Source organism: Lethenteron reissneri, chromosome 47 (assembly GCF_015708825.2).
Source record: "Lethenteron reissneri isolate LAM-NWPU_2019-01 chromosome 47, ASM1570882v1, whole genome shotgun sequence".
NCBI classification, from domain to species: Eukaryota; Metazoa; Chordata; class Hyperoartia; order Petromyzontiformes; family Petromyzontidae; genus Lethenteron; species Lethenteron reissneri.
Window position 1 is genome coordinate 8884698 of NC_083825.1, and position 27698 is coordinate 8912395.

General features: G+C 45.8%; 1 protein-coding gene across 1 annotated transcript in view; it reads right to left on the minus strand.

The window, feature by feature from the left end:
- The window catches only part of LOC133354458 (rap guanine nucleotide exchange factor 2-like), a 221226-nt gene that overhangs the window by 36345 nt on the left and 157183 nt on the right, over positions 1 to 27698 (minus strand). The window contains 1 exon segment of the mRNA XM_061571308.1: positions 9737 to 9868. Coding sequence (XP_061427292.1) covers positions 9737 to 9868 — 132 coding nt within the window.

The following is a 27698-nucleotide window of genomic DNA, read 5'->3' on the forward strand; positions in this document are numbered from 1 at the left end:
TGATGTTGCTGTCATGCCAATTGAGTAATTTTAAGGATACGTTTCAGGATTGGGATGTTTCATCACTACCAGTTGCATTGCATGTTTTGGTTTATCCATGAGAGGAAACTGGAGAACCCTGAGGAACCCCATGCAGAACAGGAGGAGAACTCACAAACTCCACAAAGAAAGGCACCTGTCTCTAGCATTGAACCCAGGGCCTTTACGCTGCGAGGTGCGTGAGTTAAACCATTGCGTCACCCTGGGTGGCACTGCACCCACTTTAAGCAGAGTCAACCTCGAGGTCCAGGCTCAGATTTCAACTGTATCATGCATGGACTGGAATTGATCCCAGGTCACTGGGTTTTTAGAACAGCAGGCCATGCACCAAACACCTTGTGCTCTCATTCCACAACATCCAGGGCTGCGTGTGTCAAACACGAGAAACACGAGCATGCCTCTTCACGCGTGAGCACACAGACACTTCACGCATGAGCAGCTGTCTCTCGCCCATTCGCAAAGACAAAGATTCCCTGTTTAAACTGAAAAGACTGTTGCGGCAAGTGCTGTTAGCGAGCACCTATGACGGCCAGAACGCCACATGGGGGGAGTGGGTGGCCAGCACTACGCCCGGCCGCCTTTGTCTCCCAAATGGCGTATTTACACACCGCAACAGGTACTCATTTGGGGCCAAATCAACCAAGGGAAGGCCCAGGATTGTTCAGACATTCATCATCAATGTTGGCCATAAGCGGGAATCAAACTTGGGTTGCCGAATTTGTAGTGCAGCGCGCTACACTCCCACTTTGTGTGTGTGCCCATTCAGACACGCATACACACACATGCAAAAACAAACGCCTGTGCATCGCACACGATTCTCTCAGGCAAACACACCAAAACATTCTAGCGTGATCATTTATGGGTAAAGATGCACCAATTGTCATCCCTAGTGGCTAGCCGTACAATCGATCAATCTCACACAATGGCATTGACCAAGTCGATAGCTCTAAGTTGCATAAATTACATACATACATGAGTTGGTTAATGCACTGCAACTTTGAATTTGGGTGAGCCGAGTATGATACCTGGCCATGGCTAACATTTGTCACAAATTACACCCAATTTACGTTCTGGTACCGCTCCTGTAACGACCTGTCCTGACCAGTGTGGCTTCGAATGGTGAACTATGGCTGACACGGTGTGTGGGGGAGAGGGGAGGAAGGGGAGGGGGGGTTTGCAGGAATCGAACTTGGCTCGCCAGCTTCGTAGTGCTACCAGAGAACCGTTGCATTTCCGCTCCCCACTCACTACACCACTGCTCACGCGCGTGCGTCACTTATATATCTTAGGCACACGCGTATACATTGAGTGGCGCAGAGGCCCTATCACCAGTTCCCAGTAGGAGCTACAAAAACAAAGAGGTCACCCGTGGGCCAGTTAATTCGGCATGACTCCCGATCTACAAAACCCATACATTACGGGAGACAATAAAACAAAACAAAATCCGCATAGCAGACCAATTAAAATTGCACATGACTCACGCAGCTGCTTACAGCTCTGCAGGCTTTGCGGAGCTCAAATGTTAAATCACCTGTGAAATGAGTCCACCACGCAAGTGAAAGTCAGCAGGTTTTGTAGCCCATTGGCTCAACACATCAGTAACTTGCGCTCATACCATCGGGCGGGAGCTGGTGGAAACCAACTCGGTGATTGTTTAGGAACGCGTGTTAATTTGCAGATAAATTAAATTGACATGCCTTACGGTCAAACTGATCGGGGTGGTGGGGGGGGGGCCCAACGCATAAATCAGAGCCGATCTTTAAAAATGTGCGCGAATGAACAAGTCACTTCGTGACCTTTTGTTTATTACGCGACGCCATAAAAATAATGACGTAAGTGCTCCGGCGGAAATGCTTTTTTTATGTAATGAAATTCCTCATTGATTTAAGGGACGTCGCTGCAGAGACGCCCGTTCATAATTTTCTTATCGAGGCGCCTGTCGCTCTGAAACGTTACTGTTCAGCTTTATATCATTCATTAGTTTCCTCCAATATAAATTTACCAGATTCTCCTTTTTACTAATTTCTTTAGAACTGCTTTTTGTGTTTAGTTTGTTGTCCCCCCCTCCCCGCACCTCCGATTAGCACAGTTGGGGCTACGTGGGGTGCGAAATAAGTTCAACGTACGTACATACTGTACTTACAGGATGCTCTGGAAGAGAATAAAACAACAATCCCAAACTTGTGCCCGGTGTCAATAAAGTTACACAAACTGCAAAGTGCACCCCCCCCCCAAAGCCTTTCTTTAAAACACAGAAGATAAAGTGCGAATTATAATCCGACGAATGGACAACGCAGAGGATTCGTGTCACGCGTTAAACACATTCGGCAAGCTGCGGTGGCGCACGCCTGTATCCCAGCACTGCGGAGGCAGCGAGGGTTGGCGGATCGCACACCGATGTTGTGAAACTCTCTTCCCGTGGCCGTCGAGGTACCGTGTACCGTATACCGTGAGGCTCTCCATCTGTATGAGATAGGGTGTTGCCTCCCCCCCACCGCACATGCATCGGGCTTTCTGCGAGCGTTCCGGTTTCCTCCCACATGCACACATTGGCTAAACATCTTAATATACAGAGGACCGTAAAGCTTGAGCAATTGCTGGTGCCGGCTTACTTTATCTGCGGTTCCCCACGCCTCCGAGTCGTCCTCTCTCTTCGAGAGCGAGCAAATACTGGTGCAGCCTCTTGCAAGTTTATATTATTGTTATGTACTCATACCTGTCAACCCATACCGTTTACCCGTATTCTTGTACAGGGAAGTCGAGGTCCATACGGCGCACAGCCGTTTGAAAAAAAAATATTTGTTTGTGTTTCTCCCTTGTAATGGGACTTTGTAGCATGAACGTTTTGATTTATAAGGGCAAGGGGTGACCAATAAGGTCTGAATTGGTCTGTAATAAGCAAGGCACTGATAAGGGGTTGACAGGTATGTGTACTCTGCATGTATGTGTGTGTATGCTGAACTTCTTTTGCACCGTACGAAGCCAACTGTGCTCATCGTAGGTGCGAGGGAAGGACAACAAACTAAGCACAAAAAGATGTTCTTTAGAAATTATTTCAGAGCTATACGACCTTATATTTCTTTGAGTGAAAGGCAGCATCTAAATTAATATAATTGTTTACATCACCATTGAACACCATTGCGTCCGTACAATACAAAGAGTTGACTTTGTTTTTGCGCTCGGGGATGTGCACGGGAGTGTGTTATAGAACCTGCACAGGGAAAAAGCTTCTATTGATGTTCTTCTTAACGGGCCATAAATCAAATGGAGGAGGATTATGGGTAATCTGCGATGACATACGGGGGCATTACCACGAGTGTAAAATGACAATGCTGTTTTCCCACTCGGCAGCCTTTCCACGCACCGGTTATTTCGATGCATGATAATGGAGCAGATTTGCAACTTCCAGTATAAATCAATCCACGTCCTATAAAACCCAGTCTCAGGCAAAGACAAAGATCCCCCCCCCCTCCTGTAGCATTGACAGACCGTTGGGGCAAGTGCTGTTCGCGCAGCACCTATGAAGGCCGGCACGGTACACGAGGGGGTTGGTGGCCAGCACCACGCCCGGCCGCCTTTGTCTCCCTAGTGGCAATTTTTGCACACTACACCAGGTACTAATTTGCGGCTGAGTCGACCTCGGGGAGGCCCAGTAGCGGTTCAGATATCCCCACGTTTATTGGTCGTGAGATAAGCCCCACTGAGCTATGTGTAACTCTTTTTCAGAAGCGACGAAGTGGTTTATCATGTAGAAATTTATAGCACTCTAAACGTATGTTTTTAAATGTCGAGGGAAAAAACCAGGGGACCCGGAGAAAACTCCACGCAGCCATAGGGAGAGAGACACGCACACTCAAAATATACAGCAGGCGTCAGGGTTGGGATCGAACCCGCGACCTCCTGTTAACCAGGTGAGACCGTTAACATCTCGCCACCGCGGTGCCCATGTCAAATCCGCAGCCACTCCAGGCGCTACCACTCAAGCACGATATATTTTAAAAAAAGCGAGCACCACCACCAACCCGTTCGATGTGGACCCGGCAATGGAGCCCTCTCTGTGTTTGCCTAACCCGGGCAGCTACGTCAGGATCGTAAGGCCTTTGATGTATAGGACTCCCGAAGGGCAAAGCCGTACCCCTCGGGGTGATTACTCCCTGAATGCGGCAAGTGACAGAACGCAGGGAGGGTCATGCCAGGCAAAGAGAAGCTGGTGGAGAAAAGATAAGAGACAGAGAGAGAGAGGGGGGACTGCAGCCAAGGGCTAGGAAGAGCCTTCATTGCATTTACCTCGTGATGAATTTGTGTGGAAACCTGGAGGCATCAAAGAACCGGGTGACCTTTGAGAGACGACCTTAAGGGTGGAATACGAGACGAGCCGTTGGTGGCCGATTATGACCGCCACTGGTATCCGAGTGGCCCACAAGCAGAAACGCGACAAATTGTCACAATGATGTGAATGCAAGCCAATGCAATTGTTTCCGCTCGCTTTAATAATTATTGTACAGATATACCCCCCCGCACTGCTGTTTGTGTGCAGATGTGCTTAATGAGCTGTAAATGGCAGGGTTGTGTAAGAGGGACAGAGAGAGAACCAGAGATGGGAAGGATGTGGTAAAACGAGGATATTAGACAGTGGCATGGGAAGAAGTAAAGAATAAATAGAAGCACATGCAGAGAGAAAATGAGCAGACAGTCCCACATAATGTTGGGGCTTTTCGTTCCATGATAGTAATATTCAGATATTCTTGTGATCAAATATAGCCATTTCACCATTGATTTAGAGAGGTCCCGACTCCCCAGGAGCTGACCCAATCCCAAGAGAGACCCATCGGCTCACTTATTAGGAGTGAGCTAATTTTCCGCAAAGCTGGGAGCAGCTGGGCAGGGCTTTTCCTCTCCGCAGGGAGTGGCGTTAATAAACTCTGCGAGGCCCCACCAAACCCATCGCAGCCATCGGGGGCGGCAGCTGCGTACGAGGGAGGCAGGGCTTCGCATTTAGCATGGCGCACAACTCCGCACGCACACACACGCACAAAGTGGAGAGGCCGTTCCAAGCGAGGTACATGTGCACGCGCACCAATATGATTATGGGTAAAAAAAAAAAATCCTTAATAATTCACTGCCTGATTAAGACCTCTGCCCACAACGTGCCAGTCGCCGGGGTTTGTTTGACTGAATGCATTTCCCAGCATGCAGAAGTATGCTGGGAGAGAAGAGAGACAAAATAAACGATGGAGCGGGAGAACAAGAGCGGGCGAGAGATGCGGAGGAGATGGCGGCGGCGGCAGCAGCAGAAGCGAGACGAAAATCACGGAGTTTAGGAGGTCACGGTAAAGTTTGGAGATCACGGCTGTGGGACAGGAGAGCAGCCGAGCTAAAGAAAGACCGGAAAGAAATCTGGGAGGCCTTTGCCCAGCAATGGGAAAATTCAGACTGATGACAACAACAATGACTCGATGACGGCGAGTGTGGGTTGGTGAAGGGGGCCCAGGACGGCTTTAGATCTCACTCGCCACTGATGTTAGCCGCACTCGGGAATTCACTTGGGTCTACCAGGGTCATAGTAGCGAGCTAACCACTGCGCCACCACTCCTGCTCAGGGCTTCACACAATGAGTAGGACATATAACGTCCAGCATCACAGATCGAAAGTGCAATAAATAGTAATTAAAGAAAACCCCATCCATTGAAAATGTGAGCATGAATCAAATGTCCCGACGGAAGCACTGGAATTAAATGAACCCCACAAATGATTTTACACACTCACTCTAGAGGCTCAATATATTTTTTTTACAAATGGAATCTTCACACTATCATGCCCTGAGAAATGAACTTCTGCACCGACATTAGTCATTGGATGAGACTATATTTCCCGACGTAGTTTATCTCCCCATCGTCGCCAATACATTCTCCACAATAGAAATATTTATTTTGGTTCGTGAGCCTCCCCCTTATCACCGTGTCCTCATATGCGTGCTAAATTATTCATGTGAAAACCTCTTCGATGGAACGAATGACACACGAGTCAAATATCAAATAAAAAGAGTCCTCTTGCACAAACGAGCGTGGCGTGGAGCTAATTCCATTTGAGGCGGTGAGCCAGTGGTGGAAATTACACAATCCTATGTCAAAAAAAAGTCTCTCCCTATGGAAAGAGTCACACCCTCCCCCTTCCCCTTCACCCCCACCCCTGTCACAGGAACATGGAATTTCCACCACTTGCTCAGGGCTGTAAATGGGAGGAATTGCGCCATCCCAATGTTCATTTGAGCAGAAAACCACTGAGTTTTTGGGAGCTATCCATAAACAGCACAACCGCCGTTGGATACCCACAAAGTTGCAACAAAGTTGTATCAACGCTCTCAGGATAATGGGTGGATGTGATCCTAGATTATTGTGATACAGCAAAGCCTCTCTATCCGCGAGGGATACATTCTGAGAATGCTCGCGAATGCAGAGACCTTGTTCCAATTGGGGAGAAAAGGAGTTACGTTCCTGGCACGAGTTAACATTGGAGGGGGGAATGGTAAATGTAGAATAACAGTGACTACAATAAATAAACGATACATGATGAAGAATGTTTTTTATTACGTTTGATGATTATGATTTGATGACGATGGAGATGGTGGTGACGGTGAGAAATTCAGGAGGATGACTCCTCGGGAGGTCGCAGGTGTTCGCCAACAACGACGCACCCCTGTTATCATTTTAGCACTGTGGGGAGCACTATCCACAAAACTTTCTCCGATTGTTATTCTTTGGGTCTTTCGGTAAAGTCACATAGATAGGTTCAAAGAAAATAACAAATAACAAAAAAGAAAACAACAAAAAACTACGACGTTTCGATCGCAACACAAGCGGTCGTCATCATCCTGATCATTCTAATGACGACCACTTGTCTTGTGATCGAAACGTCGTGGTTTTTTGTTATTTTTCTTTGAACCTATCTACGTGACTTTACCGAAAGACCCAAAGAATATGAATTCCTGCAGTCATGACAGACCTGTTCTTCACCTGAGGACGGCTGCTTGCGTTGTGGCCGAAACGTCGTGAGAATTATTTTATTATGTTTTATTTTTATTATTTTGTTATTTCCATTCTACGTGACTTTGCCGAAAGAACCAAGAAGATGAATCCCTGCAGTCACGAAAGCTTTAAATCGAAATTTACAGTAACACTTTTATAGCGAGTCACTCCTAAGATGGCTATTTGCCCACAGATGTCCAATGGGCTTTTCCAGCTGTACCGCGTGCTGTTCGGCACAATGCCCCGAGACCTTTCGCTCCACGGCGCAAGAAGCTTCTTCAGGCAACCGATTTGAGCAGCTCACCTACTCCCCCTTGACAACAGCAATTCCATTCAGTTACCCTGAAGAGGCTCCCAGCACGTGTGGCGAAACGTTGGGCACCACACCAAGCATGCGGCACAACCCAAAGACACGTACAGCACAATCGCGGAACACAATTCAGCAACACCCGCTTATCCTATTTTTACATTTAACATGAAGTGAGAGAGATTCTTTTTTTTACACCCATTATTTACCGGAAAGCCCCGCTGTGGGTCTCAACACGACTTTCAGGAAGGTTCAGCACTTGCCCAATAAATACCACGTGAAAGAGTGCGAGACATGTCGAAGGAAATCGGAGTTCTTGTTTTTTTCTTAGTTTGGATTGCGTCTACTCAGCAGTGGCGACGGGGCTCAATGCAAAGTCTTCCATTCTCTCCTCTGCACTCAAACGGCCTCCTCGCTTGGCAAAAAGTCCGGCCTTTTCTCTTTGCGATTCGTTCTTTACGACGTCTGACCATCGTGTTTCTCGGATTAAAACAAATTTTGATATTTTTTTCGGGGGGGGGGGGGGGTTTAGGAAAAAATCCGCACATTTATTTAGCAAATTTGGATTGTTTACAGGGCGTAGTAATGCCACATAGTTACCGTACATATAAGTAGCGCCAAATATGGCAATGGATAATTCTCAAGATGGTACCTCTACTTTTCCTGGACCTTCCCTTAAGTCAGCTCAGTATTAAATGAATACCCTGCTGCAGTGTGTAAACACCCACATAACTAAGTATTCAGCATCTGGGAGGAAACGCTGTATAGCCCGTGAAAACCATTCACACTTTGGGTAGAACACTGAAAAAGCTTTTCCCAGATGGATTCAATAATACCTTGTTATGCTGCCATCTTCAGGCCAGTCTCTCATCGAAGCATTATGAACCAGGCTCAAAACCGGGCTTGGCTTGCACCAGTGTAAATGTGTGCACTGTATTGTTATCCTCAAAGCCATGTGACCACGCCTCGTCAATGTGTGCAATGGAACGTTATTGTTATTCTCCGCGACACTCAAAACCACTGCTTGTAAATGCAATGTGTCACATCGAAAGACTACGCAGCGATACAAATGCGCAGCGTCAGCCTCAATGGAGCCGTTGTGAATCTGTTTGGAATGTCCATTAAAGGGCAATGCTGTAGTTCCTCCAACCCTGTTGTTGTTACCTACAGCAACTATCCCCGAGTAAGCCCCTCCCCCCCACCTTCCAGCCTCAATCGTTGCGGCAACTGCCTCCTTTACGTTACTAATCTCATAACTCCGAAGAGGGCGATGAAATTAGGCGGCAAATAAGACCGCGCGTGGCGAATCGAGCGAAAGGTCAGGAAATTAGCGGGCAAAACGCACACCGCCCACCTCTCTCTACCCCTCCTCCCTGCCCGGGTCTCCCTCTCCACTGCGTCAGCGTAATTATTTATTAGGATCACTGCCCACCCTGACGGTTGACCTTTGCATCGATTAAAGCCCTGACCTTTGGAGGAGGGTGAAGGTTGCTCTCGTTTTTTGACCCGATAAAGATTTTAACAGGAATCGACCCAGGCAAGTGTACCCAACAAATGTTGTCTTTTACAACGTAAAGCTTGTCCCCAAATGACCAGACACTCAGTGCCGTGTACACGTGCTAGAGGTGGCGAAGGGGCGGCCCCGCAATCGCTGACTTACACCACTGCCGGCAGAAGGGCCTCCCACCAGAGGTGAGCTATAGGGAGGAGCCCCTCTGATTGGTATTTTGGCCTTCTCGTCCACACTTGGCCAGGCATCTTGGAAGAGGTGGAAGTACCCACACTTTACCCCACCGCACGCGACCTGTCGACTGATTGGCTGTGGGGTACACATTTGTACTGCAGGATTGGATTGGACAGAGGCGGGGGGGGACCAGAGAAACGTGCCCACTGTTTCAGCAGTGACGTACGGATTGTGCAAGTCCACTCATGGGACTTTAATACTCAAATTCGTTTGAGCAAAAAGCGCTCCATCCTGCTCTCGTTAAGGTGGATGAGCAAAAAATCTTGTCGCCAGTCGCGACAAGATTCGTAAAAAGTACTCCTCGCCAATTCCTTAAGTTGCTAATACCTCACCTGAGGACAGCTGCTTGCGTTGTGGCCGAAACGTCGTGAGAATTATTTTGTTATGTTTTATTTTTATAATTGTATTACTTCCCTTCTACGTGACTTTACCGAAAGAACCAAGAAGTTGCTAATACCTCGTACTGTAGCAATGTGGCCCCCAACGCCCGTCTGTCAAACACACGGCGGCGGCTTCCTTCGCGATGTCCCTTGCGCTACGAGGATGGCGCCAATGGCAAAATGCACGCGAGCGCTTCGATCATTGAATCTGAAACCGAGCTGTTCGTTGCCGGACGGTCACCTGGTAGATATCGGAGAGGCTGCTGCCAGAGTCACTGCCGATGCTGCACCCGGACTGGCTCGCCGACACGCGCGCCATGTGCTGGTGGTGCAAGCTCTCGCTCAGCTGCATCTTCTGCAGGTCGGCGGGAAGCTACGGTGGGCAGAGGGCGCGGGGCGGAAGGGAGAAGAAGAGGGTTACGTCGCAGACGCGAACTCGTGCGCCACAGTGGCACGACGTTAAATACCTCGCCTGGTATGCAGGAGGTCGTTGGTTCGATCCCTGACGACGCCTGTATATTTGGAGTTTGCCTGTTCTCTCTCCGGGTCCTCCGGTTTTCCCTCCACATTTATCACACGTTCAGAGTATTTGGCTGCTATAAATGCCAACTTTATTAGACACTTCGTTGAGTTATCATTTGTGGCCAGGCCGCTTCTGAAAAAGAGCTCAGTGGGCCTTACATGCCGTGTGCCATTCGGAAAGAACGTCCGATGCTTTCGCTCAACGCGTAGGCAGCTTTGTCAATTCCTTCCCGGTCACGACGCACAGCTCCTCAAGGGAGCTCCCATCCCGTGGGGCGAAACGTCGGACAACAAACCAAACGACGACGCGCCGAACAACCCGAAATCGCACCGGAGAGTTCACCAAATCGGCAATGTGCGTGCGTGCATGCGTGTCCCACAAAATACTTGAGCAGTGGATAAACTACCAATACCACGACTGTGGCAGTTTGAAATAATTACTCCGGCTTAAACGCAGAACGCAATGGCGTGGCTGGGCACAGTGCACGTGTTTCAAAGTGACGCATCACACGACAGCTGTGTTCTGTACGAGCAAGGGCAGCAGATGCAACTGTCCGTAACACACGAGACCTCGCACCACAACTTGCAAGCACAGCGAAACACAACATCCGCAAGCTACACATACAGTAACAAAGGCAAAGATACACCGAATAGCCTTTAACGCTGTTAGCGAGCACCTATAATGGAAAGTACGGCGCACGAAGGAGACGGTGTGACAAGAACCACGCCCCACCACCTTTGTCTCTCCAGCAATAATGCTTACACAATACAGCAGACGTGCACACAGATGACACAGACACACACACACATGCATGGACTCACACATGCTTCCAAAAAGCTATTCACACCCATACATAGTCAATGGTCTGTTCATAGATGTTACAGACTGGCAGGGCAAGTTCTGTTATTGAGCACCTATTAAGGCTGGATCAGCAACACCAAGGGGGTTGATTGGTCCCTCCCTGCCACACACAACCAGCAGTCGTTGTCTTCTCTATCCTGATGTTGATCACAGAACCATACCAGGTAGGCATTTATGGCTCAATAGGAACTGTGGGATGGCCAGGCCTAAATCTGGATCAGGCCAGGCCTAAATCTGGATCAGGCCAGGCCTAAATCTGGACTGGGCCTGTCCATTTGGAGCAAAATGCACCAAGTACTGCATCGCTTGCTTGCGAAAGCCATAAATACTGTTTTCGTTCAATACTAAGTGTTATTCAAATTGAGCTATTTTATGGTTAACGGTCACGCATGCTGAAGTGGCTTCTAAAATGTGTACATTCAAATCCCACTCTTGTGCCATCATTGAAGGATGCATTAGCATTTCCTTTGAAAGGCTTCTTTGTAGAATTTGTTTTCTCGTTAAATGGTACGACATCAAAACATACTGATGTGTAAGATTATACCGCCAGGTGCTCGTATCGTAACACAAATAAAACTAAAACTACCTTCAACTTTAACATATATATATAAAACATCAAACAATGTTCTGGAAAGAATGTCTAGCCAACAGGCCCAATTACCAAATTCCATCGATGTGAATAATCTGGAATCAAACCCAGGTTTGGCTGGGATTGCTGAACACACAGCGTGAACCACGACACTGCCACTCCCCACCAGACACACACAAACATCAGTGCCACCATTATAGACTGGTGAATCGAGTTATTTTAATTCTAGATTTGAAGCTTTCGTGACTGCAAGGATTCATACTCTTAGTTCTTTCGGTAAAGTCACGTAGGTAAAAAATGAAATAAAAATTAACACAAGCTTGTGTTGCCTCCGAAACGTCGTGATTTTTATTGTTTATTTTTATTAATTTTAATTTCATTTTTTACCTACGTGACTTTACCGAAAGAACTAAGAGTACAAGTTATTTTAGCAAGCACAGATTTGTCGGTTACAATCGATTCTTATGTCCATGGTGCATGCATGCATGCAATCGTCTTTGTGATAATAAATTGTTTTAAATTAATACAATTTCCAAATAATTTGTGCTGCTTATTTATGATAGACTTATGAATGCACAATTACAGTACAGTAACGCACTGTGTACCGTTACAAATGTCTGTCAATCCACTGCTGTACGAAGGTCTCGCCAATGCCATGTCGCTCATGGGGGTTGTTTGGCCATACTTCACCATTTCGGTCAGTGCGTGTTGAAATAAGTAGGGAAGGGGGGGGGCTGTACTGATATTGGCTGTAGCTGGGAACAAAACACCCAGAGTACAACGCACTAAACCACGGCGCCACCGCTTCCCACCACTCACGACCACACAATCCCAAGCAAGCAAGCTCACGAAGGCCAAACAACCTCGGGTGGATGAGTCAGATATCCTTTTTTTGCGCAAATCAAACCGGGCACACAATGTGCTTTTGTGTTTAGCCACTACCCACCGGTTGAGACTCCTCCTGATCGCAAATGCGGCCTACGCGTAATGTGACGCGATTATCCACACGTCTGCAGCGCCAGAGTCAATGCGAGTGAAATGAAGCGGGCAGCGCAACACAGGTGTGTTACAGTTGCTGAATCTTTGGCCCAAAGGGAACTTGGTCAGATGCAACGTTTCTCTTCAATTGTCTTTTTGTTGCATCATTGCATGTGCGCGTCGTTTACTCGGGTACTTGGTTATGAATTCAGGAGTATGAACCACGTAAAGCGACTCCTCTACTTACGAACATTCGACTTACGAACTTTCAGAGATACGAAAAAACATCTTCGTATGTCCAGTTGCCTGTTCGTTCAGATAATCGTCACTGGTGTTGGCCATAAGCGGGAATCGAACTCGGATGGACCGGGTTTCGTAGCGCAGCGCGCTAACCGCGACACTACCACAAAGTACCAGAGACAAAGATCCCCCGTGTAGCCTCAACAGACTGTTGGGGCAAGTGCTGTTAGCGAGCACCCTTGAAGGCCGGCACGGCACACGAGGGGGTGGGTGGCCAGAGCCATGACCGGCCGTCTTTGTCTCCCCACAAGTGCCACAGACATTATAACACATCATTTGTTCAGTTCTGACTTCCGGGAAAAAAGTTTAAATAAAATATTATCTGTGAATGGAAATTATAAAATAAAAAATGCAAAATTGCCCATTATTCCATTCTAAGTTTTTATAGGTCAATATAGTCAAAAAAATTGCAACACAGCATGCTAACCGCTAAACTTCCACTCCCCACAACTACCACAGGTGTACGTGCACAATTTATACCGTGTACTTTGTTTAGTTCTGAATTCAGGGGAAAGAGTAAAAATATAATTAAACATTACCTGTTAATGGAAATTATATTATTATTAAAATAAAAAATGCACGATTAATGATTCCATACTCAGGTTTTAAATGTCCATCCAGTAAAACTAAAGTTACAGACCATTGTCAATCCACTGCTGGATCGAGGACTCTCCATGCTCTGTCAGTCGTGTGGGTTGTTTGACCATACTTCATCAGGTTGAGCGGTATGGGTTGGTAAGGGGTTCACAACTCAGCTCAGTCACCAACCACGGCATCATACATATTTTGTATTTTTTTTCATGCAATTCGGGCCAGCCCAAATGTAAGAACTAAACATAACACACTGGGTGGTCATCATGCAATGAATCACTCTTTGCAGAGTGTGAAGGAGGCACTGTGTAGTGTTGGGTAAGAGAGGTCCCCTATTGATGGGACCTCAGACGAAAATCTGTGGCATCATTTTACAGGGGCCATTCCTTCACTGGGTATGATCCTGAGTTGCATGGAGGACTTCCAAAAGTGAATTCCTCCACCTAAACATAACTCCAACACCACAAATGGGATACGGTCGGTGATACAATTTTAAAATGAATATATTCCAGCCATTCTCAATCCATCAATGGAAGCATCCCCACGTCACATTGGTCAATGGTGGCTTATTGACCATACTTCACCACGCTGGTCAGTGTAGGTTGGTGAAGGGACAGTTGGGGTCCAGTTCTTATATCACTCGCCACTTTTTTTTCTAACGTTATTAAAGTATCTGTACCATAGCAGACAAAACACAAAGCAACACAATTGGGATTTACATAACATCTGAATGCCACCGCTTCTCGAGGTTGTACGGAACATTGGGTGAAAATAGCCAGCAAAAACATTATTTTAAAAACTGCTGAAAATTCACAATAACAGCATGGTTTTGTTGCAGGCCAGGCTTAAAGCGGCCTTAATTCTGGAGAAATATATATATATTTTTAAACCTCAGGCGGTGTGTCGTATCTTGTCTCAGTTGTGGCACGCTGACGATAATATTTTTTACAATGAGCCGCTCTCTTCATGATATTTACACCGTGCATAAACGCCACCAACTGGTCGTGTGGGAGGTGTAGGGTGCCAGCCCGGCTTAACCAGATCAGCATAGCGGCACCATTGTGCTCATTACATAGACGCCACAGAACCAGGAAGGTCGATGTGGGGGGAGAATTTGTATTATTATTTGTTTAAATCTACAGAGGAACCAAAGGAACCTGCCTCACAGTATAACCATGTGTCTGTCCATGCTTTCAAACATTCGTAATTAAATATTAGTGGCAGGGGAAATACCCTCAAGCAATCAGCATTAGTTCTGTTAAATGTCCCTCCTCCCCTCGCCCCCCCCAAAAAAATATTAAAATAATGAATTTGTAAAAGGTCATGAAATTCTGTTTCAAATTGGGAAATCTTTGGATGGAGTGATTACAAGCCACATGGTTTATAAACAATTAGGTCTTGTTTACGCCACAGGGAATATTAAAGGTATTTATTTTGAATGCTTCGTGAGGACAAAAATTCTGGCATATAATGGTCTCCTGGGGTATTAAATGACCGGCTGAAAGAGACAGTACGGATTAAACAAACCTTGCCAGAAAGAATCATCAGAGGGATATCGTAAGAGATGGTTGGGTTGCTCAAAGGTCAGAGTACTAAAGCTGGCACCTCTGAGAACCTTGGAGCCAAATCCAGGCAACTTCTCTAGATTAAACTGGGTTCTCAAGTGGCATGAGTCCCAGTTACCAACGTCTGCACCAAAAAAATGCTAATTATATTCTGTTCTGCATTTAATTCTGAGAAATAAAATCGGCTCTGAAAATTCAATTCCAGTTTGTCCGCCATGCGATTACCATTACTCTCGAATGCAGTATAGGTGAGAAAGCGCTGCCTGCTACTGTGTGGACAAGATACCACTTGAATGGATCTCAGAAAGAGCTCTACGATATCATCTTCCACGGGTCACTCTCCAATGAGAAGGCTCGCACTGCTCTGCGAGATATCGGAATGGATATTTTGTCTCGTGACACGACCCTGATAGCGCAACTGTGAAAAAGTTACGGATAAAATGTTAAAAGTTATAATACAGAGAGAGAGAGAAAAATAGATAGATGAGATGGGGCTCTAATGAGGGAACATGCAGCATTGCGGTTGACATTTATAGACATTCTATCAGCCCACATATCATAAAAATTGAATTTTAAAAGTACACCATTAAACAGGCATGATTTATTATTAAAAATAATTAAAATAATCAAGTACTCTTGCTGTTGACGGCCATGAAAATCACTTTAGTGAATCTCAGTGTGGTTTATGACATAAATATTCCCGAAATTAAATAGTCTTATAAATTAGGCCACAGCTTTAATAAACTCTGACCGTGACATAATTCTCTGAAACGTGCCGGCCAATTTGAAACAGGCAATGTCAATATATTTTAAAGTTCATGCTCTGATGAAGTACGCCTTTGGACTGCCTGATTTATTGGCACCACGAAATGTCCTAATGGGTGGGTTTGCTTGTGTGTGTGTGTTTTTTTTATGTATTTTAAGATTGAATCAGCTATAAAAAAAAGTTTGTTACAGTTAATGCTTTCATTCGAATTAGATCTGGCTCAAAGTGACGACATCACGTTTATCCCTCTATTTAAGACTAAAACAGGAGGATTCCTCAACAATTCTGGTGTGCTGAACTAGTAACGAATTGGCACGTTTTGTTTACGTGACAAACCTTACTAATTGGCTGTGACGGGTGGTGGTGGCGGGTTTAACACCACATTCATATTTACACAATTTAATCCATAAAAAAACCTCCATGGATATTGGTCACGAAAGCTTGTTACTACACTTATTTACTAAGAAAAGCGTAGTCACTGGGACTCAAGCCAATTTTACAGGAGAGTCCTGGACCAAACCAGTGATGAAACATCCACATTCCTATGACAGGCCTCAATCTCGACACTGTAAACTTATCACAATGCTGTAATAATTGTATTGACCCCAGAAGATTGATAGGCTGAGCTGACTCACAACCGCGATTTGAACTTGCAACCTTCTGATTTGTTAGTCAAGTGCTCTGACCCAAGACTCACCTGGCTTCATAGAATATGAATGGGTGACACTGACGCTAATCGATGACATTACCAGCACCGCCCATACACAAACCATTGCAGCAGCTTAGCCAGCCACACGGCAGCTGACAGTATCTGGGTTGCCAGCTGAAACCCCCCCCCCCAACCCCCACATGGTGAGACAAATCCCTTGGTTCATGAGTGTGTAACCTCACCCACACTGGAACACGGAAGAAAAAAAACAAACACCATTTGGTGTTGGTGCAGTTGAAATCAGGACTGAATTTCTCATTGATTACCTCGCCTCTCAATTCCACAATCACCCAATCCTCACGTTGACAGCAGCTTTTTACGATGCAATTCAAGGCGTAAAAACATTTTCCTGAGCTCAGCACTGGACAGCTCCGGCTGAAGTTAGAACCCTTGGAGTAGCAATTTCAGTTCCCAATGTCCATGGCCAGGGTAGGTCTCTTCACAAAGTACAGTGCAGTAATGTCAAAACCATTGGAATTCCTCCGCTCAAATTTGCCACACTGGAGCAGCTAAAACAACGCATCCGTCAGATGTGGGAGAGTGGCCGGTAGTGAGTCCGTGGTCAAATATTTGGAGGCGAGTGATCAGTGTGGCCGGGAGGAATGACGACAGAGAGAGAGCCTCGTCACTGCACTGTAGTTGATGCTGTGCTGTCAAGTGGCAAGGTCCTATTGTTGGAAACAGAGGAACCAATATTTATTTAAATACTGTATATATAAACATTGCCAAAGGAAAACTCATATTGCCTATGGTCCCACAATTGACTCCAATTGATTTGTGAGCAAAACGTATTATTTGCCAATGGATTGTGCACATTTTGTAGGTAAGAGAAGTGAGAGAAGTGACTCAGATGCAGTGACTTATCCAAGGATGAGTAACCCAGAACTGTGCTTTCGGAAGCAACTAAGTTGGTCCTATTATGCACACTTTCGGCCGACATGAAGTCACCCGAAAGTGGCAGGAAAATCTTCTCATCTATCCACAGTTGTTCACGGATATCAGCAGTTATTTTTGCAGAGAGACATGAATTCTAATCCGTGTCTATCCACCAAAAGTGGTTGACACGGATGAGGCATTTTGATGTGTTGACAATTATGAGGTCCGAATGTTAAAACACTTATTTCGCAAACACTTAACAAAACATTAACACGAAGTGTAAAGTTAATTTTTCACAAGGGACGTTGTTTAATTCGACATAAATGGTTTGTACTTTACTATGCTAGCATAGTGGGTAGCACACTTAAACATATGTACACACATTGTGGCTGAGTGTTGAGCTGATTGCAAAGGCCTATACTCACACAATAATCATCATATAAATTTTGACTCTGTCGCCTCGACGGACTTGGTTTTCACCTGAGGACGGCAGCTTGCGTTGTGGCCGAAACGTCGTGAGAATAATTTTATTATGTTTTATTTTTATTATTTTATTACTTCCCTTCTACGTGACTTTACCGAAAGAACCAAGAAGAAGAATGATCATATACTAAGTGCATCGATGTCCATTACGGGTTGGCAAAATGCGCAAAAAATATTAATGTACAGTACAACTGCTCGAGTAATTCACGCTTTCTGGGAAAATTACCGTTGTTCGTAAATGTAAAAAAAAACCCGCCATGTGAATGACGAATAGAAATGTCCGAGAACCAAAAACATCTAAAGGAGAAATGTGCAATGCTCGGTTAGGTGTCAATAGTGGATTTTTTTGTTGTTACAGAAACCCCCCCACCCACCGCCCCACTAGGGTCCCAGGAAACCTCAAAACCGTTGGTGGTCAGTGTTGCTCTATCACTGCCCTGTGAAGAAACAACACCAACTAAACGCCATTGGCTCGTAAGCAGGACTATCACGGTGGCATCAAACTGGCCCTCCTGTTTACCCTATTTGCATTGCGTGCACACACACACACGTGTGCTGGTTCATGTGTTTATTTTATTCGCTGACAGTTATATCGCAAAGTTATTTCCATGAAAACCCAGGTTTCTATTCCGGATTATGCACGCGTGTGCATCTCGCCCCCTCCGTATGTGGACTCGGCCTTAAATGAGTACTGTGCTGGATGTAGCATAAACATCAGCCCTGAGGAAGACCACGCCATCCCATCGTGCTACACACTGGGGTGGCCTTATGAGGTGCTCGCTAACATGAATTGTGCCTGAAGCCAACAATGCTAAACCAACGATTGTTTTATATATATACATGACAAGCCATTATCCTGCAGTGGATTGGCAAAGGCTTGTAAAATTATTATCCATACATCATATACAGTATGTGGCAGTCAAAGTGCTATGACAATTTAGTATTACAACATCGTGCCAATTTTATATTCAGCGAAATCTTCAGTTAGCCTGACTGAATCAATACCATGACATTGAGTGTGTACAATGACAATGTATAAATCAAGGGCAAGAAGATAACATTTCATCATCATCATCAAAAAGTAACGAGTAAACTTTACCAAATCCCATTTTTTACCAACGTCCAAATATGCGAGGTGCATATTTTGCCGCGAAAGGAAGTTTGGGAATTCTACCCTTTCGGGGATTCGCTTTAATCAGCTTAGCCCTCTTCTGCGGCTATTGTCTTTCAATGCGTGCACTCTGAAAGGAATAAGGGAAGTTCGGATTTTCCACCACGTCTCAGCAGTATCCCATGGAAACCGCACACACACACTGCAGCGAAAAACATCATCGTCCTTACAATGTTTTTGCACGATGATGCGTATGGTACTGAAACAATGGCCATTACAATAGTCCATTAAGTTGCGAGCGAGATAACAACATACACCACACAATGGGCACATGCAGTAAAACTCAATGTACACCAGGCCTGGAGCGTTGGGGTTGCAGATTCAGACCAATCCACCTTTTGAAATTCTGATAGTCAAGTTATTGTGTTGTGCCTGTACAACTCAGAGTTTTTTTCTATACCCCCCCACCCCCACCTTTAAATAAGGTCATGGCTATTTGGTTGATGTGCGCTCCCCTTCTATGACTCGTATCAATCGGAATGGCGTGTAAAGTTTAAATCATTTAACACAAAGTTACGGCGCAGTTGCATTAGTTCATTTCACAGAGATGTCGCTGAAATCTTGTCTCAATAGCGGTCGATGATGTGATGTATGAAAACTGTACTACAACAAGTATGCAGGACAACACATTGATTCGAAACTAAGGTGTAGAAAATCATTTAAAAAATACCCAGCAATATGGTCCTGAATTTTTTTTATCAACCGTTGTCTCGCTGGGCTCTGGCCTTGTTAAAGTAATGGAGAAAAAAAATACAACACATTCGTTAATTATATAATAGGTTACGTTTCAGGCAAAGGGCCTTCTCTGTGAATTTTTTTCGTGCTATGAAGAAGGGCCGTTACCCAAAACGTTGCTTGTTTAATATATGCATGTTTTATTTTAAGGGCGCAGTGTTATCTGATGAATGTGTTGAGTTTGTGTTTGTTATTTGTTCATGTGCACCACTGCCAACGCAGCAGCAGCACCAGGAGGAGCACCAACATCAAATAATTTGTTTTGTTTAAATGATGGAAATGTTACATTGTGAGAGCAAGGAGTGGCACAGACACACACCTTTAGGAAGATAGAAGGTTCCAGCCACATCAAGGGCATCGTCGTCACCAGATTGAAATCCCCTACAATTGCCACGGGCTAATGTTTGTACCACTCTGGACACCCTTGCGAACCGGAATGTTCCATCCCAAGGAATTGTCCAGGTGACATGTTTTAAATAAATTACAAAGCAGCAAAGCGGGTGAGTGGGTGGGTGGATAGATTGAGGACTGCTTGGCCAGTAGTAATGTATCCAGCCTTATGTAGAATGCGACTCACCACATTCCAGACACTTGTCTGCATGCACGCTAAATTAGCATTTCAAAACAGAGGTGGAGGGGCGGGGTCAGATTCTTTCGGAGGGGAGACAGACCAGGTGATGAGCGCCAGGGATGTGTATTGCGAGTCACGGAGGTAAATCCTACCGAAATATTTTTTTTATATACAGAATATAAATCTACAATATACCTACAGTAATACAATTCCTGGGATGGTATTGGCAGTGGCGTGAAAGAAGATACATCTTTATTACATTTAACTCTATCTTACAAATTAGCAACGGAGTGGTTGAGCAGTGGTTAGCACGCTGCAATATGAACCTGGGTGGCCTGAGTTCGATTCCCAGCCAAGTCTAACAACAGCGGTGGGAGATAATTCTAGACTTGAAGCTTTCGTGACTGCAAGGAATCATATTCTTATGTGTTTTCGGTAAAGTCACGTAGGTAAAACATCAAAATTAATAAAAATAATAAAATAAAATAAAGATCACGACGTTTCGGAGGCAACACAAGTCTCCATCATCAGGTGGGACAGCGGTGGGAGATATCTAATACCGGTTCTAGGAAACCCTTCACCACGAAGCAGCGACCAGCGTGGAGCAGTACAGTCAAACAACCCCCGTGACTGACATGGTGTCAAGAGCCCTTCATCTAGTGGTGGATTAGTGACAGACGCCACAGTGACGAGATGTTAACTACCTCGCCTGGTAGATTTGGAGTTTTGCATCTTCTCCCCGTGGTCACGTGGAATTTTTCTCCGGGTCCTCCGTTTTTTTCCCTCCACATTTAGAAACACGCGTTTAGAGTATTTGGCTGCGAGACACATCCACATGATAAGCCACTTCATAGAGCTATCATTTGTGCCCAGGTCACTTCTGGAAAAGAGCAAAAAGCTCAGTGGGCCTTACCTGGTCAAATAAAAACATTGTTTAGTTCCTAGTTGAAGGGGGCGAGGGCAGGACCGGTTGTGATGACACTCGTCACCGATGTTAGCCGTGGCTGGGAATCGAACCGTCAAACTCGGGTCACCGGGTTGACAGCGCAGCGTGCCTAACCACTGCACCCACAGCTCAGCACCGTTTCTTGCATAAAAAAAAAATACTTTTGGCAGTGTTTCCACCGGTACTGGAGGTATAAACCCTGAGCAGAGACAGCATTCCACCCGCAAATGTCATCCCCGTTTCCTTGGCTTGGTGAGAGCTCACTGCACAGCTCCGGCTGCCATGATTGTTATCGTGCTCACTGCGACCACGCAGCCTGTGGAACCAGGCTCCCCGGTCGCGACTTTTGCCCTTTCATATCATTTCCTTCACTGCCGACTGAACCGAAGCGCTTGCAGCAATTTCTGGAAATGTAACCAGAAAGCTGCGGATTTTAAATATATAAATATATAGAGGGGTTTTTTTGTGCGAGACTAAAGGCTCATACACTTGCCTTTTATGGTAGTGATATTGACAATTGTGTTGAGTTTTTGTTGTTTATCAGAGCTTATGCACCTCTGCCATGGCAGTATGGTATCACCGAAAAAAACATGTGTTCAATGTTCAGAGGATTGCGGGTTTGTGTACAGCTAAAAAAAAGGTCAAGGCACAGCCATGCAACTGTTTGCCCCATTGTTCCAACTTGCACCGCTGGGAGAGCCAAACAAATCAGCAACTTGTACATCGCAAAAACCAGCGTGCCGACTATTACATCACAGCCACGTGCACCCGCTGTGTGAAAAGTACAACCGTGGTAGAGATGTAATTTAATTGAGTGCCAGGCTGCCTGCAAGAGGTCATTTATTATTCTTCTTCCCTGAATTCTAGGAAACCTAGATGCTCTGAGACACGTCTGAATCACTCAACTCGTCTGCAGAGCAGCGCTCTTATCTAATGACCATGTAAGACAAGCCCGTGAAGGATATTGCTGTAACGTGGCGGTCCTGTAAATTGCACGGGGAATCGGGAACGGAAGGATGCCTCGATGCTCCGCTGAGACGCTGTCAGTGTAAGCGTGGAAATTGTTAGAGCACGATTAAAATAAAAGTGCCCGCGTGTGTGTATCACGGTGGTTAGTGCGCTGTGCTACCAACCCAACGACCCGAGTTCGATTCCCGCTCGCAACCAATAACAGAGGTGATGATAACTGAACTAGTTCTGGGCCTTTCCCGAGGTTGACAGCCTCAAATGAGTCACTGGTACGATTTGTAAACATGACCACTGGGGAGACAAAGGCGGCCGGGCACGGTGCTGGCCACACCATAAGGTGCTCGCTTACAGCACTTGCCCAAAACAGTCTGTTGAAGGCTACATGGGGGATCTTTGTCATAGATGATCATGCATACATCGGTAGTGAGGCAGTGGTGGTGTTGTCCCGTGGACCTGGTGGGGTCGAGTTTGATTCCAATCGCTGGCTAATATGAGAGTAGACTTACGTAGAGTGACATCTGAACTGACTTTAGGACCCACCATACGCCACCGACCTTGCACTGACCAACGCGGTGAAGTATGGTCAAACGACTGACACGGCTCGAGGAGATGTTCCATTCAGCAGGGAACCGAAAAGCTGCGGTAAATTGCTATTATCATTATTCTCATAAATGAAAATCAATGCAGCTTTCACAGGCACGCAATTAAACTAAAGAACATCTGTCCTGAAATAATCACGTGTTATTATTGATGCGCTGTAAAGTTCACAATGGTTGCTGCAGAAGCCTAATTTTGATCCATTGCAGCCGTGAATTAGGCATGTTCACTCACAGCGATATATTATCCATACCCGACCATTAGCGGTGGTGATGGGTTACCATGCTAATGACAGACGAAGCTACTCATTAAGCATCCAACCGTTGATGAGAATTGATCTCGATGCGACGTAAATGAACGAGCCTATGAGAGTGATTTTTACTCCATGCAATTAATGAACAGGAAAGTGTTGGGAAATGGCGTAACAGAAGTACACATGCAATAACAATAATAATCAGTCACAAGTCAAAGTTAATCATAACGTTTAGCCGTTTGCCATTCCACTTCTGTGTGAATGCCTCTCCCCATGCTGTTTTGGTTATGGGGGCTATTTGAGCATACTGCACAGCATTCTGAGTCAATGCAGGTTTGTACAGGTGGTCAGACATCACCCACCACTGAAGGCAGCCATAATAGCCAGGAATCAAACCATGGGCCAGAAATAAAAAATCAGGTTGGTGGGGCCCACAACTCATTGTACCAGCGACTAAGGCACAGAGACTAAGGTGATGTTACAGAACTACTTCCGAGATCCAGTCATGTGACCTATTATTTAGGGGCGCAGTACATTCCCACATTCCCCACGAGACACATGTTTGTCACATTGCAGCCGAACCGCGCATTTTTTTTTTCAGAGTTGGCAATGGAATGGGCTGTGAACGTCAACTCACTAAGCCCAAGGACCCCGTTCAAATATAAATTCAAACCCAGGACTGTAACAGTGCCTGCTCAGATCTGTAATCCCTCGGCTACACAACCACCCGTTACCATAAAATATAACTTTAAACCAGCCAGTCATACGTCGCCGTCGTGTTTGAGAAGTAAATATTTATTATTGGTCAAAAAATAAAACACACCCGTCGTTTGTGTTGCATTGAGCTTTTCGCAGTCATAGTCTAGACATGTCCCGCAACACACACACACAGAAAAACATATTTAACCATTCGCGAAAGGAAAAAACGGTCACCTCACGATTCAAAACACCAAAAGAAGCGACTTGTAGCTCAACCAAACGTCGATAGAACGCTCATCTCTTTCCCCGAGCCTCTGGCGGACATCCACAGTTCGCATGGAGGGAGCGCAGTCTCTAAATAGGACAAGCAACTGTTTGGCTTCCGCACAAAGTGGTACTCTCGTTTCACCGACCCTGGAGGGACGATGGGGCCGAGTCAACCAGCGGCCAGGATTTGATCTCGCACACTTCTGACGCGCGAGCCGCTCGCCCTGCCACTGAGCTGGCTGGCTGGCTATGATTCAGAGCAAGGCTTCATATTCTTAGGTTTTTTCGGTAAAGTCACGTAGGTAAAAAAATAAAATTAATAAAAGTAAAATAAAAATAAATAAAAATCACGACGTTTCGGAGGCAACACAAGCTTTCGTCTTCAGGTGGAACCGTCACAGCATGCTTGCTGTATAAAGTACGTTAGAAGCTTGTGTTGCCTCCGAAACGTCGTGATTTTTATTTTATTTTTATTTTACTTTTATTAATTTAAATTTTAAATTTTTACCTACGTGACTTTACCGAAAAAACCTAAGAATATGAATCCTTGCAGTCACGACAGCTTCAAATCTAGAATCAGAGCAAGGCCTCCGCATTGGTACAAAGTCATGAGGTTTGCCTGTACGTTAGCCACGCATCATTTGCGGTGGAAAATATATTTACGGGCTCAATTTTAGGCAAGGCGTAACGTGAATTTTAATGTAATTTCTTGAAAATACAGTTTTACAGATATAAATATCAAATGTATCGACTAATATAATAATTGTCTAAATATTGTTTGTTCAGAAGCAAATGTCTCACGAGGTACACAGACTTAGGAGGGTGAATCGCCTCTCAAAATAGAGCTGAAGTCCCAGGGAATATCTCAGTGCCAGTTAGTTTCACAAAAGGAGTGGGAGAAATGAACAGAAGTGGGGAAGCAAAGGGAAGTTTGCCAGCTGAGCTCTAGGAGGAGGCTATAATAAAGTAATTTCATCCTGTTATGTTCACAGATTTACCTGTAGAATCTGTAAACTCCAAGTCAGATGATGCGATGTGTGTGTGCGTGTATGTGGCTGTGTATGTACGTGCGTGCGGAAGCGAAGGGAGCGGTGGTGTCACGGTTAGCGCGCTGTGCGACAAATCCAGCGATCCGAGTTCGATTCCTGCTCACGGCCAACACCAGTGACGATTATCTGAACCGCTACTGGGCCTCCCCTAGGTCGACTCAGCCGCAAATTAGTACCTGGTGTAGTGTGCAAAAATTGCCACTAGGGAGACAAAGGCGGCCGGGCGTGGTGCTGGCCACCAACCCCCTCGTGTGCCGTGCCGGCCTTCATAGGTGCTTGCTAACGGCACTTGCCCCAACAGTTTTGTTCAGGCTATACGGGGGTGCTGAAGCAGTTAGCACACTGCATTACACACCTGGCGATTCGTCCTTATGGCCGACATCGGTGTGGATATTGTTACAGCACAATTAAAATAAAATAACTAATGTGTGTGGAGCAGTGGTTAGCGCGCTGTGCTCCGGACCCGACCACTCGAGTTCGATTCCCGCTCATGACCAACAACGGTGGCGATTATCTGAACGGGTACCTTGGCCTCCCATGAGGTTGACCACGCCTTGAGTGAGTACCTGGCGTGAGGTGTAAAAACATCGCCACTGGGGGGAGACAAGGGCAACTTGGGCGTGGTGCTGGTCATATACCGCCAGTTCCAGCCTTCGTAGCTGCTCGCGAACGGCAAAGTTTAACACACATTAGGGCTTTCGCGACCAATATCATCCATAATATAAGCTTTATGGGGTTAGATCGCGTAAATTAATTAATGTGTCGTTAAACCCGCCACCGCCCGACACAGCCAATTACGTGACAAACCTTAGTGATTTGGCTGTGTCGGGTGGTGTCGGGTTTTAACGACACATTTATATATTTACGTGATCTAAGCCTGTATTTATGAACATCAAAGTGATGCGTGCGGTGGGCAACGTGGAGCAGGCGGCGGTGGTGTCGCCTCGACAGACATGGTTTCACCTGAGGACGGCTGCTTGCGTTGTGGCCGAAACGTCGTGAGAATTATTTTATTATGTTTTATTTTTATTATTTTATTACTTCCCTTCTACGTGACTTTACCGAAAGAACCAAGAAGATCTTAAAACCTTTTATTATTGGCTGGGTTCACAGTGCCGACAGCTGCGAGTTGGGGGCACGCACAGCACGGTGCACGGCAGCGGCGGCGGCCGCTCTCCGCCGTTTGTAAACGCGTCGGTTGCTTCGTCGCCGTGTCTCGAATTCAAATGTCCAGGGAACTCGAACGTATCAGGCCAGGCCCACCACTCTTCCTTTGTACGGGACACAGGAGGTCAGACCCGCTTTGCCTCGGAGGTTATGCAATTCTGGATAGAACGCTTCGGGAGCACGCGCTGAATAGAGTGAACCCCAGTAACCGAGGCAGGATGTGAAATTCTGGATAAGTATGAAAGGTTTTATTTTTGCACTTGAAAATGCATATTCGTAATAGGGGGGGGGAGGGGGAGGGAGGTGGAAATGTCCTTTTAATGTGTACGTTTTTTTTATATTGGCACATAATGCCAAGAATTCCATTTGTTCACAGTGCCTCTTAAAAGAGAATTGCTAAGTGGTGTTGAAACTGTAAATGAGAGAGCGTGTGTGTATGATGAGAGGTAGTGCTGTGGTTAGCGCACTGCACTACGTACCCGCCGACCCGAGTTCGATTCCCGCTCATGACCAATGACAGTGGTGAATATTTGAACCAGTTCGGGGCCTCCCCTAGGTCAACTCAGCCTTAAATGACTACCCTGTGCACTGTGTATACATCAGGACTGGGGAGACAAAAGCGGTCGAGCGTAGTGCTGGCCACCCCCCCCCCCCTCGTGGTGGCTTGAATAGGCATGACTCGCTAACAGCACTTGCCCCAATAGTCTGTTAATGGCTAAATAGGGGATCTTTGGTTTTATGTTTGGATGTGAAGCAGTTGCATAGTAGTTAGTAGACTGCTGCCATGATCCTGGTCACCTTTGTTCGATCCAGAATTACAACAACAAAATGGAACTTAATTTCAGCCCGAGATATCTCGGTTGGCAACCTGGAAAATATATTCCCATAACCGGCTAACCACATCCGGTAGCAGATGCAGATTCTTTATTTATCCTGGAGAAATCCGATGAGTTATGAAGCTCTTTTTCACAGGGGTGGCTCAGGAAGTGACTACAACAAACGGTACAAACATCGATAGGAAAGAAAAGTGTAGGAATGGTGAGCAAATCACCCCTCTTGTATGATTGCGGATACTAGTCATATGCCTACTGCAGTCTACCAGCTACCTGTTAAATATATCACGAGAGAGAATAAGCCCTGACAACACCATTCGCAAATGGTACACAATACCGTCGAAGGTGTTGACAATCTATTTATAAAATGCAAGGTTCGTAATAACTCCACATCTTGCTATTTATTTCAATGCACAATCACTTCTGCAACGAATCCATATTTAATTGCATGCATGTTCATTTATTTAAGAAAAGGAAAAAATGACGACCAATTTGTATTCAACTGCAACGCACGAGGCAGAAATATGCACGATCGAGTTATCGCCGCGCATTCGTGTATCTGCATGCAAATCCATCTTCCCGGCCATATTTTCCACAAACCAACTTTGTAAACAAACCACCCAGGTGGCTCGCAATCGAAAGGTTGAGAGTCAAACTCCTGGCCGGGGAGCATTAATCTGCCCATCATCCCTCCTACCAAGAATC